We start from the raw sequence: 13,619 nt of genomic DNA on the forward strand, positions 1-13,619 counted from the left end.
ACACACACACCCATGCACCACTACACACAGAAGAAAAAGACATCTATCCGTAGTCTTGTTTTTCCTCTACATTGTTTCCTTAAGTATAAACTGCATTTGGGTTTCTTTAGTTCACCGCTATTAAATTATACTGTTAAGGAAAAAAGAAACACACTTTCAAGTTTATCCAGTCAACGTTGACCTGATATGACCCTCAGTTATTCTGTGCGAATGCAAATTCTACAAAAAAATAAAAATCACTTTTCAACATACTAACTGAATATCACTGCATAACTTTTTTCTTTGGGTGATTACGATAAGAAAGTACACAAATTCAGATTATTGAATAAATAAAATTTTATTCAGTTAGTACATTGTGTTTTATTACTCTTACTTTTTTGCAGTCTAACCTATTTTTCCCTCAAGGAGCCTCTCTGGGGAACTGACGCGCTCACCTCACCTTTTGAGCGGTGACGTCACTAAGGCGGGTACGTGGGCGGGGTTTGGGACTTTTGGGCGTGGTCAACGCGGGGCGTCTCCACATGGTCTCCTAATAAGGTAGTGTCTTCCTTCCGGTTGACCGGCCCCCGCCTTCAGATCAATGAGGGGAGGGGACAAGAGCGAGGGAGGGGGGAAGAGGGAGGGGCGGTTTATGAGCATCCCTGTTTTTTTTTCTTTTTTTTTTTTTTTTTTCTTTTACTGGGTGCTTTGACAGCGCCGAGTCCCTCGCGCTCATTCCTACTACGGAGTCGCGTGGGGAGCGGCGCGAGCGCTCGGACTCACCCTCGCGCCCTTCCAGCCGCAGCTGAGCGGCAAAAAGTCGCAGCGCCGCCACACACTTCTCGTCAGTCGTTCAAATACGTAAAAGAAGCGTTTTCTGATTCCGACACGCTTGTTTTTGCTCTCTTTGCTTTTTGTTTCTTTCCTTGCTTGCTGTTGTGTTTTCCTCGGACCCCGAGTCAGTCGTGCTCAGTGGAATGAGCGGTTTCCACGCCCGCGTCGTTTCCACTCCAGCATGGGAACTGCCGTGTCCAAGAGGAAGACTCTGAGGAACGATGCGATATCCTCGGTGGCCGCAAAAGTTCGGTGAGTTCTGGAGGGGAAGGGGGTCCGCGGTGTGGGGGTGGGGGTGCGGGTGCGGGTGCTGTGGGGTGTGCAGTGCAGCAACGCGACCCCCAGCGCAGCGGCGCACCGTTACGCGCAGCTCCTGGCCGCGCCGCGACGGACATCGCCAGAGTTGGGAGCGTCCCGGGGGGGGAGCTCAACACATCTGCATCACGAGCAGCATCTGCATCGAGAGGGACGTCGGCATCGTGCTGCCTTAATTATTATATCTGCAGAATCGCGAGCCTCAGCCACTTTCACACACACACACACACACACACACACACACACTGCAGTTTCAGCGACCACCACGCACGACCACTGATGAATAACTGACCGCTGTGTTCTAGCACCTCGTCACTCATCGCCGGCATCACTGTCACGGAGACCTTTTATGTTTGATCGTTTGCATCTTTTTTTATATTTCTGAGACAAAGTCGCAGTGACGTATGGCGGTGTGTGTGTGTGTGTGCGCGCGCGTGCGATCTGTAGCGCGTTCCGTCGCGATTTTAGCGAAGTCCACATTATTTGTCGTGTAGTAAGTACACGGCGGCGACGTCGCATCTGTTGTTACTACGGTTACTATAGTTTCTGCGCTCGTGTCGCCCGCGCGCTCCGGGGTCTGCGGGCTCGTGCGCGGCGGCGGCGGCGGCGCTGCAAACTTGCTGGTTTGTATTCGTGAGTTACAAGTTTGGTGTGTGTGTGTGTGTGTGTGTGTGTGTGTGTGTGTGTGTGTGTTTTTTTTTTTTTTTTTTTTTTTTTTCTGGGGACACATCCACACGCATGAATAATAATAATAATTATTATAATAATAATAATGCATTAGTCCAGCAGTATTCAGTGATGCTCAACAGTGATTCTGTGTGTGTGGTGGAAAAGCCTGATTATTATTTCAGTTTGTTGGAGTATGGTTGAGGGGGTGTGTGTTCCCCAGTGTTCATGAAACCCTGGATATAACTGACTGAAATATATTGGTAATATTTTTTTGATCCCCCAGCACGTGAGATTTAAACGCCCCTGCTTCAATAACAGCTCACCCAGGACAGTGTGACCCTATAACCCAGAACGCTGCACCAGTTTGGAGGGATTCTGCTAAACATCTCCTTACTTTTGGAAGTCTAGACAGGTGCATCACATACAGCAGGCTATAATAAAATAATAACAGTACAGCTGGATCACAGTATTTGAAAGCAGACTGTTGGTTTAATTTCATTGTAATTGCCTCCCATTTCAGTGAACCTTGTGCCGAAAGTGTGCCTCGCATATGGCATGTGTTGTGTTTAGGGCCGTGGTGTCATATTCAGCTCCTGGAGGCCCTTGTGTATGCATAATTAACTACTAAGTGGACCAGTTATGCCTGGCAAATGGGCTGGAATAAAAAAAAAATGCGTAAACACGTCCTTTGTGAATGGCGGCTGACTCCCTTGGTTTTGGGGTTTTGTCAGTGGCTCTCTGTGGCTCAGGAGATGTGTAAAATACTTTATTTCTAATTCAGTTTGTCGGTATTCTCTGAGTATTGGGGGCCAAAACATTTAGTGCCTTATCTGTCGAGCCCAGAAGTACAAAACACCCTGGATGGTAAAGTGAATCTTTCAAACACATTGAAACCTCAGTGTGTATCCAAACATGCAGGTGATTAGAGAGTTAAATGACCTTTATTTTGATCATGTGTTTTTTTTTGCATGTCGTATGTTTCTCAGATGTTTTATTTGTTTAATACATAGTCTTTCTGTCTGTGATTCTTTAACCTGTATTTTTTATTCGTCAGGCTGAAGGAGGACCTTTTACAAACAACATATTTTGACTGTTGGGTGTCCTGTGTTCATAACAGAAGTATAATACAGGATGCTTATTATCAATTATTATTGTTACAATGACTCCCTGTTTGTTGAGTCAATGTACCTGCTGGATTCATCTTGTGAGAATAACATCAGCATATGAACAGAATAAGGAGTCAATATTTGTTCTGTGGAATACGACCATAATGCATAATGAACCGAAATTGTGAGCGTTTCTTTATAACATTACAGCAAACCTTTTTCTTTATTCAGACTATATTAGGACAAAGCAAAGAATCTTTTTTCCCCTTTATTACCTCAATATGCATACCTGTCTCTCCAAAATAAGGGGCACTTGGTGTGTGCATATGGTTTGCGAAAGCTGGAAACTAATAATTTCTTTAAACACGTCCACTCATTTATCAGCCATGCTTGACTCAGTTAATTTCATTATATTTTGACCCGTTTGGGGGTGTGTGACTGTGAAGAAAGAGCTGTGGCATTTACCTGTGGCTGTTATTCAGAGAATACTCCTGTCTTGTGCTTTTAATGTTTTAATTTAATATATAAATAATCATTTCATTTAATTTTAACTATATCAATTCAATGGTGTACAGTGCATTTTTGAACTATTGCCACAGAGGCAGATGTAAGATGTAGAAAGATCTAAGTAAAAATATAAGTAAATTAATACTATAGTAGCAGTGAGGTTCTTTTAACTTTGGATCCATGATGGAAAAGTCCAATATCATTTTGTATTTATGATCACACAGGTGCATTTTTATTTATAGAATTCCATTTTCCTGTGCTGAATGAAACATCACCCTGTGTCGGATTTGAGCCTACAACCCTGTGGGCTCAAAACAAGTTCCCATCCCACTGCAGTGTTATCGACCATGTGGTTGTGTTTATTTTGTAGTCCCACCTTGGACATGCGGTCTGTTGTTTTACTGGTCCACTTTATTGCAGGGAACCAAGTGTCATTCCACGTTCCTTCAAAATAATCTTACTGTTTCTCATTCTGTATCTCACATTTTTTCTCTGCAGAAAGGAGGTCATACACATTCACCGACACACCCCAGTATAGAGACAGTCCCCACTAGTTGCTCACAGCCGGCTGTGACATACACTGTCGTACAGAGGCGCTCTGTGAGTTGTAAAACCCTGAGCACAGGACGCAATAAAAACTGCTGGCACTGGGTGCACAGCGCAGTGTCTGTATTATATGCTGGAGTGTAGTAAAATGCCCCAGGTAATCTTTGACAACCGTGCCAGCAGCGCATTTTAAACTGCCAAAGATCCGTTATGGGTCTCTAATTACTTGAACATGATAAATGGTCCTGTGGGAAACACTCAGTGTCAGAATTTCAAAAAAAAAAAAATCTCTCTGTTTTTGCACTCTGAACATGGGTACCCAATTTTTTGTCATTTTAATAATGATGTCATTATTATAATTATCATTGTTACCATTTATTTATTAAGGAAGAAACCATTTAATATGAGACCATTTAATATAATGAAAGCAACATGTTTGAAAATAACCCCAAAACAGAAGAAATTTGTTTTATAGTGATTTTTTTTTGGAATGTCTACTGAACACTCCATGATTGACCATGAATTCAGCAACAAAATCATTGTTAGACTGCTTTGCACACTGTGCAGTTTTTACATTATACCGTTCTGCAATGGAAGTCTTCAGTAATTTGAGGTCACAAAAATTAGGGATTATGAGTATGCCATAAAATATTTTTGTGTCTGGCTTATCATGTAACTCATACCTTTAAGGAACTTACCTTTAAGTAAGTTATCACTGTTTTTATATTGTAATATATCAAAGCAAAGCCTGTGCCTGTTTTGCCTTGTTTGCAGACTATGAGGTATTTGTCTGCCGGTGATATACAGTAATACCGTGTTTTTTTAGCAGCTGCTGTGAACCCAGAGCTTTGCTGAGGGTGCCCCAGTTTAAAATGTACCAAAGCGTTTTTGTGACGTCCTTAACCTCCTGCCGAGTCAGAGTAAACACAATTTTCTGTGAAGCTTGTTCCTCTGTGGAATTTACTACAAATTACATCTCAGGATTATTTAATCATATTTTGCTTGGAAAAATAGTTTTTTGGCATTTAACACTAATGTAACTCGCATCGTGCGTTAATACATGGCCATCCTTCGTGGCCTTGCCACCAAGATGGTGCCATGGATCTTGTGTTATCCTAGCACGGTTCTGTCCGTAAAAAGAGATGTGACCCTAACTTGGTGTTGCATTTTCGCAGCCTTACGATTTCTGCATGGTGATTCCGGAGTCTTTCTGTGGTCCTGCCCTAGACAGAGAACAAGCTTGGCAGACCTTGTAAGTGTAGTGCAGCGAACTGCTTGCAGTAACGATGTCCATTGAACCCAGCACCCTTTGGGTGGGATGGGTTGGGAGCTCGTGCTGTATTTTGGGGGATGGCAGCACTACAACCCACTCCGAAGGACCACGGAAGCTCCAGAAGCATCCTTCATGGCTCGTCTCCTTTACATGAGCGTTGCTGGCTATATTCCACCCATCTTCCGCAAGCCTTAATGGAGACAGTTATGTGCTCAAGGACACCGAGACGTTCTGTGTGGAGTGGGGGATAAATTGCAATTAAAGCAATTTATCACTGAGCAATTAAAAGTAAAACATTCCCAGCTGCCAGTTACACTCTGAGTACTGTTTTATAATACCAGAGACTGCAAGCCAGCTGAGGTCAGGGGGGTTATTTCATAACTTGCGGTAGTTGTGTTTCTTTTGTGTACGAGGCCGTACAAGCGACTCGGCGCTTGCTGGGGTCTATTGTGCGTTGTTGTGTAATCCGGCTGGCACTGTTTCGGCTGGCGTGCGGAGGGGCGACTGACGCCAAGCGTTGAGTTGGGGGCACAGGGACTATGGGCTTAGCTTTTTTGTAGTACGAGCTGTGGGAGTCATTTAAAATGTAATTACCATGCAAGCCAATGGGAAGTTATTTTCTCCAGGGGATTACAGTAGGCCATTGTACATGGTTGTTTTCACGCTATTGCGCAACTAATGCTGCTAATAAGCCGTAACGGGACGCGGTCGAGGTATGGAACCTGGTAACGCAGTGGTGCCGTTACACGGTTTATCTGGAATGATGCACTTCGGTTTGGGTGTCTGCGATGGGGATGCTCTGTGATTACGATATTGTAGTCTTTGGTGAATTTTCTGCATCATCCAGCACGATTTGAGTTAATGTTGCTTATTCTTTGGTTGCTTATTTGATGCATTTATCCAAAGAGATATACGATGTGAGGTGTGTACGCCAAGTGACCTACACTGATTCACCTATTTATATATTCACATTTATTTGCTTACCCAACATCCCCCCCCCAAAGCTATTTACAACGTTATGCTACCTACAGTTTACCATTTACTGATTTATACAGCTGGGTGACTTTTTCTTACTGGAGAAATTCAGGGTAAGTACATTTATCAAGGGTACTACAGCCAGTTTGAGCCTGCAACCTTCGGATCTTAGGGCAGCACCTCTATGCTCTATCCACTACACTCTCAGCTGCCGCTGCACACCCTACACAGTTGGGTAATTTTCACTGTGTCAGCTCAGGGTAAGTGCCTTGATCAAGGGTACTACAAAAGGAGTGGGGATTCAAACCCAGGTGTTTTGACTCCAAGGTGATGCTTCTACCCTCTGTGCCACCTGCTGGACCGGTCAGCATTAATATAAAGAAAAGCTTCCTGAGTGTCTTGGGTTGTTTCTTTCTCCATCAGCACTTTTTTTGACAGAATGATGACAGGAAGCTGGAGAACAAGTCCCTCAAGGCAGTGGTTGTGCGGCCTGGTCTCGTCTCGGCAGTGTTGATGGGGTCACGGGAGGACTGGGGACCAGACCTCCGCCCTAGGCTTCATGTCTGCTGTGGCGCACGGTCATGGCCTGTGAAAGGAGCATGGCGGGGGAGGATGGTTGTCGGTCGAGGTGCCGGGTTCACAGTCGAGCGCTGCTCATTACCTCCGGCAGGAGTTACTGACCACTCGATATCAGATGGACACTACACTGATTAAAGCTCTCTGTGCGAGGAATTAGTTGTAATGGGTGGCAGTTCAGTTCTGTTGGTACAAAATGTAGTGGTGAATGAGGGGTCAGTGTCTGAAATGGAGCCCCGTAGATCACTGCTGTTAAACATAGTACGTTTATTCATTTCACTGACGCTTTTCGCCAAAGCGACTTACAGTGTTAAGCTACTTACGATTAATTACCCACTGATAGAGCTGGGTTATTTTTACTGGAGCAATTGGAGGTAAATATTTTGCTCAAGGGTATCACAGCAGGACATGAGAGTTGAACCTGGGTCCTTTGAAAGCAAAGGTGACATTGCTAACCACTATACCCCTGCTGCCTCCGTTGTAATGCTATAGTATGTGGTAGCACATGGGTGTGTATACTCCTCCGCAAGTGTAGGGGATGGGGGGAGGTGAACACTGCCACATGGATTGCATCACATTATGCTGCCTGGACACTGATCTTTTTGGGGGTTTTATAATTGGGATGGCAGTCCATGGTGCATTACGGTGGGCCTCTGTAAAGCTGTGTTGTTTGTCATTTCCTCTTACAGAAGAGCTACAATTTATAAGGCGAGGCAAGAGCGAAAGGAGGCACCATAATGGGGCTCGCCACTCCTCCTGCTCCTTCCCCTCCTCCCCAGTCAGGGCTGAAAGATGAAGCCCACAGGCTGTAATTACAGCGATTACTAGATGACCCCTCCCCATGATGAAGCTGATGGCAGGATGGAGCAGACAATGTGCAATTACAGCATTGAGGCGGCGGCGGGGCGGGCCATGTGCACGGGTCTGAGCGGAGAGCTCTGTTCTTCAATGGGGGCCAGCTGGATGCTCCACCCTGAGCACCTCGGGACCCGGGCTGAGGGCTCACTGAGCGCATGTGAGGAGTCTCAGATCACTTCTCCAGAGAGAGAGTCTTTTCCCAATAAGAAGCATCTCTTTATGTCTTTATTTTTATTTATTTATTTTTCACAAACCCTTGGTTTTTCATCGCTGCATATAAATTCTTCAGAAAATTATGTTTTGTGCAACGCTCTCTATATTATTCAGTGACAGGAAAAGGAATTGATTTCCTCTGTGCCATATTTCTTTCTAATATGCAGCTGCGTGATTATTTGGTGAGGAGTGCAAGGTTATGGTAAAATTGCTCTCCGGAGGACGGGAACGCCTCGGGAGCCCTGATATGGGATCAATCCGATTGGGTTTCCTCAGTCCTTCCAGTTATGTTCTCACACTTGTCTTCCTTGCGATAAGGCAGCCTGAGTGAACGTGATGGGGGAGGAAGGCGACTCTTCGAGAGACTCGTAGAGATGGGACAGTTGAGTGATCAGAAAGGCACAGAGAGCCAGTGGCTCACATCTCGCTCTAGGACAGACTCGAAGATCTAGGGACACGGAAAGATGTTGAAGATCAGGGTAAAGTTGGGGGGTGGAGTGGGTTCTGGATGGTGGTAGAATAGGCGAATGGGAAAGACTGTTTCATTGTCAAAATGTCGAGATTTCATTGACAGTGAGACGCTTTGGCAACACTCTTGTACTTTGTGCCAATCAAGGTCTTTGAGTTTGAACTTGACTGAGGTTCTGAATGCAAGCAGGAGATTTTGACAAGGTCTACAGCAGTGACACCCACTCATGGTGGCTCCAGCTCTTTGGCTTTGGAGAGACCTAAGGTACTCAGCACTGGATTTTGGTCTCTGCAGCCCCTGGGCACTTTCACTCTGAAAATTGGAGAAAAGTGCGGTAAACAGCAGTTGAATCGACACGATGCAGGTCTAATGCTAAACCACGACATCGATGGAGAAGCCAATGAAGCTTTCTTGAAATTCTGGAATTATATTTTTGAAATTTGATCTTACTATGTTTTCCCTTATTTTTTTCTGCTTTTTAAATGTTTTTCTTCCTTTGCAAGCTCTAAGAATTTCGTAGGCTCCAGGCACTGTTCCCATAGTGCTTAATGGGAAATCCAACCCTAAGGTACTTACCCTGAACTCATAGTAAAAATGACCCAGCTGTGTACCTGTTTAAATCACTGTTAGTTGCGTTGGTGAAAAGTCAAATAAATGTAAACGTAAAGGCTGCAATGGACTGGCATCCCCTCCACAGCGTAGAGTGAGTGAGGTAAAGGTGGATCCACAGCTCACGGCAGTGTGGTATCTGCTGCAGTGTTTGTTCAGTTTGTCCAGCCCAGCCAAGTGTGTCTGTTCTTCAGGGGGAACTTGAGAAAGGGAGATGGAGGAAACGAAGAGAGCCAAACTCACCGAGGATAGAAAAGGAGAGCTGGAGGATGAGGGAGGGAGGAAGGGGGGATGTGCTGCACGCTGCCCTGAAGGAGGTCGGCTTGGAGGAAGGAGCTGCTTTCTTGAAGCGATGCCTCGGCTGCCAGGAAAGCGAGGTAATACGGAAGACAGCCTCACTCTGCTTTTCAACGGTGAGCGTGACGCACTAAAGCAGCACAGTTTACCGGCACTGAGACCCGGCGGGAGAGAACGGTGGGAGGACGCAGGCTGCCAGGAAGTTGCATTAGGCACATAATACAGGTGTAAAATTGCAGGTGGAAACATCGCAGAGAGGAGATGACTCTTAATGCTTTTGGCCAAACAGAAAACGCACTAACAGGTCACGGTACATGATATTTAATTGAAATTCATTCATTCATTCATTCATTCATTCATTCATCTGACACCTTTCTCCAGAAGTGACGAGACTTATGATGATTCACCCATTCATACAGCAGGGTAATGTTTACTGCATCAGTTCAGGGTAAACGCCTTGATCAAGGGTACTTCAGCGGGAGGTGGAATTCAAATCCAGGACCTTTGGTTGTTTGACTTCAGCCATCCTTCCCCCGTTCCGTGTTCCTTGCTTCTTCCTCCTCCAGCCACTTTGTTCTAAACACTCCTCATGCACTCCCTTACAGTCCCTGTGTCCATCACGTGGTGCAGAGCAAGCTGTGGGCTCCTGCAAGCATGTGGCACGCGACTCCAGTCGGTTCACCGACAGTGGGGATCTTGTGTGCGTGTGCGTGTGTGGGGAGAGGTAACAGCTTCTTCTTATTGCTCACACCACACCCTCTTCACGAATCAGTAATCTTTCCATATACAGCAGCCCCCCACCCCTTCCCCAGCCATATACATAGTATAGTAAATGTGTTTAGTTGTTTTCAATCAGAGTTCACCCGGTCGTTGCGAAGCGCTCTGGTCATGGACACGCTCGCTAATGGCTTTCGACGCACCGCTCTCAGCAGCCCTCACTAGTAGCGCCAAGGCCTGTCCTCGCAACGCCGGGGGCATGAGCAGCTGGCAGGGGAGACCACTGGAGCTGGGGAGGGTCACACAGAGGCTCCCATGCCTTCATTTCTATATATAACAGCACTCGAGGCTTTGGGGAGTAAAGTCTCTGGTGACTCTTTAACGGACATTGGCTCCAGTCTCCAAGTGCGGAGGCAGTTTGTTGTTACCAGTCCTCTGTTACTAGGGCATATTGTTAGTCCTCCATCAGAGCGATGTACAGCTTTACCAGTACTCAGTTAGCAAGGCACAGTATATTTCAGTCCTCGCTTAATGAGCTTCATTACTGGTCCTCTGTTAGTGCGGTAGATTACCAGTGCCCTGCTAACAAAGTGTGTTACCAGTCCTCTGCTGGTAAAGTATATTATTATTCTTTCATTACAGCGGTGCACCACTAGTATTCTGCAGGCAGAGTACTATATTGGTAGTTTTCCATCAAATTTATTCATTTCGCTCACACTTTTCTCCAAAGCCTCTTATTATTGTTTACCCATTTTTAGAGTTGGGTAATTTTACTGGAGCGTTTATGGGTGAGATTATTGTTGAAGGGAAGAGAGATTTAAACCTGCAACTGTTGGGTCCAAAGGTAGCAGCTCTAACCACTACGCTCCCAGCTGTGCCACCCCAGTGCTGTATTACATGTACTCTCTTAAGGTATTTTACCGCTCCTCTGATAAAGCAGTTTATTAGCAGTCCTCTCTTAGTAAAGTATACTGAGTCCTCCATCAGAGTGGTGTATTACCAGCACTCTGCTAGCAAGGTATATTCCAGTGTTTTGTTGCCAAAGTACATTACCAGTCCTTTATTACTTTAATGTATTAATTACCTGTAGTGTGGTGTTACCAGTCCTTCAACTGTGTCTTATGTGCTTTCTCAGTGAAATGACTTCTTAATGCTGTCCAGTCCATTAAATTTACAGTGGTACCACCTTCCCTGTCGGATTCCGGAGATCCAGTTGAGAAGCGAACGTGTTGGCTTCACTTAAGACCTTCGTTGTGTGGAAATGTTGCGGAGCCACAAACGCTACGGCTGCATCTTACCGCTTTCTCCCCCCACCAGGGATACAGCAAGAGCCCAGCAGCGTGTGTGAACGTATCTGAATTTGCTGCCCTTGACTATGCTTTATTTCTTTTTTCTGCCTGCGTGTGTGTGTGTGTGCATCAATGTGTTGCTGCGATTCCATGTTTTTATGTACTGTGTGTGTGTGTGTGTGTGTGTGTGTGTGTGTGTGTGTGTATATATATATATATATATATTTTTTTTTTTTTTTTTTCTTTTTTTTTTTTTTTTTTTCTGTATGTGTGTGTGTGTGTGTGTTTCTGAAGCGGTTTGTGTTCTTCCGTGTGTTTGTGTGTGTGTTCCTTGTGCCCCTGTCTCTGTGTGTGCGCGAGTACGCATCTGTGGAACGTGTTTGTGTGGGCTGGTGTTATCACCAGCTTGGGACAGAACAAGAAAAAATGTGGCTATGTAGGACAAACTGAACACATTCTTTTCCTTTTTTTTTAATAAGAGGAGATGCCAAAAATACTGTTTTTTTTTCAAAAAATGATGAATATCAGTGACAGGTACAGTTGGTCTGGTCCAGCCTATACATGGCCATCCGCAAACTGCACCAGGTCACATTTTCTGCAAAAATTGAATTCGGCTCAGTAGTGTTTTTGGAACGGTATTTACACACAGATAGGTTACAGTCTGACAAACTGGTGTGTTAACTGGTTTCAACTTGGAGCAGCGCAGGAGAAATGTGCTCTAGCCTTTGGTGACATGATGATGATGATGATGATGATGTTGATGTCTTACAAACATGGCACATGCTGCTCAGCATCCCTGGGCTACAGCTTCTAAAGCTGCATCAGGGCTGAATCCTCAGTGCCTTCAGCCTCCCGCCTCTCCAACCACCAAAGCGGCTCACATAAAATGGGTAAAAAAAAAAAAGTTTTAACCAGTTGGGCCATGTTGCATCAGCTCGCACCCCAGTGTTAAAAGCTGGTCTGCTGCATGTGGTCAGAACAGCATCTACTCTACAGAGAGCTGTGAAGGGGAAATGTGAAGATTAATAACTGGACGAGTATATAAACCACATCTTTCCATGAGAGACCATTTATTCTGTGATGAGGATTAGTCTTCCTTGGAGCTTTGCTTCAAGTGGGCCACGTATGGGAGGGCATGCTGTGCGTGTGTGTGTGTGTGTTTGGGCACCTCGGCACCACCTGTACGGTATAAACTGGAGTGGATAGTGAAAGCAAGGCAACACACAAGTGTCCTACATCTCTGGGAGCTGCTGAATGAACACGCACGCACGCACGCACGCACAGAGGCTCATTCCCTGCTGAATCTTGTTATTCAGTTTCCGAATGTGGACAACAACCACTTTCCAACAAGTGTACTCACAATTTTGACTCTAAATATTGATCCAGTTAGATGCCAACAGCAACTGCCAAACACAGCAAGGATCACAGAAGCTTCTCCCTTTCTCATTTGTATGGTAGTGTCCACCTGCACATGGTTTCTGCTTATTATGGATGGTTTGTGTTTACTTTAATGCATCTTGCTGTCCATCATATTGACAACATGTCACACAAATACATTTATTTCACTCAAAGTCTTGAAAGTGATGTACAGCACCATGCTACACACACCTATTTACTCATGTATACAACTGGGTATTTTTTGCTATATGAGTTTATGCTAAGTACTGTACACAAGGGTACTACAGCAAGAGCAGGTACTCAAACCTAGTTCCTTTGACTGCAAAGTGACAGCTCTAACCACTCTGCTATACTGTATGTTGCTTGTTTACAGCTTATTAAACTGATATTCTTTAACTGAAGCCCCTTTGTTCAGTATATCTGAGATCAAAAAGTGGAATGTTGAGGTCCCAAGGTTTCAATACCTTTTAGAGGACATCTTCGTAACAGAGTCAGGAGGAGGATCTGAACCTGGGTCCTTTGCGTGGAAAGCAGCAGCTCTGACCACTAGGTCACCTATTCCCTACAGCACTTATGTGTGCAACATTCTTTGTAGCTAAAATGTGTACAGCTCCTGGATTTTGTGGCCAAACCACTTTCTGTAGTGCACTCCAGGGTTTGAACCTGAAACCGTTGGGCTGTTGCTGACAGTGGTCCTGGTGAATAAGTGTTCGGCCCATTGCGCTCTGAGTTATGTCACCATGCTGTCATTAGAGCTTGTGAAGGTCCCTTTCCTTACTGTCCCCTTTCTCTTCACACAGAAACAGCCCTACTATAGGTATGGAGATAATTTGCTCAATAAAGACAGAACTTGGTAGTTACTAGACTAAAGCGCCATATATTTTCACTAAGGCATGAATTCAATTCTGGTTGTAATTTTTACCCGTAAATTGACCAAACTGACAGCTGCTGAACTTGCCAGAACCACTGTTTGTACAGCTTTTGAGCTA

At 45.0% G+C, this 13,619-nt stretch overlaps 1 protein-coding gene across 4 annotated transcripts in view; it reads left to right on the forward strand.

The window, feature by feature from the left end:
* Window positions 1-623: 623 nt before the first annotated feature.
* Window positions 624-13,619, forward strand: part of LOC108937981 (NMDA receptor synaptonuclear signaling and neuronal migration factor-like) — a 34,361-nt gene continuing 21,365 nt past the window's right edge. For all 4 annotated transcript variants that reach the window (XM_029259680.1, XM_029259682.1, XM_029259681.1 and 1 more), the window contains exon 1: window positions 624-1,065. In XM_029259680.1, coding sequence (XP_029115513.1) covers window positions 995-1,065 — 71 coding nt within the window. In that variant the 5' untranslated portion in view covers window positions 624-994. The remainder of the gene's footprint in view (window positions 1,066-13,619) is intronic.

This window comes from Scleropages formosus, chromosome 17 (genome assembly GCF_900964775.1).
Source record: "Scleropages formosus chromosome 17, fSclFor1.1, whole genome shotgun sequence".
NCBI classification, from domain to species: domain Eukaryota; kingdom Metazoa; phylum Chordata; class Actinopteri; order Osteoglossiformes; family Osteoglossidae; genus Scleropages; species Scleropages formosus.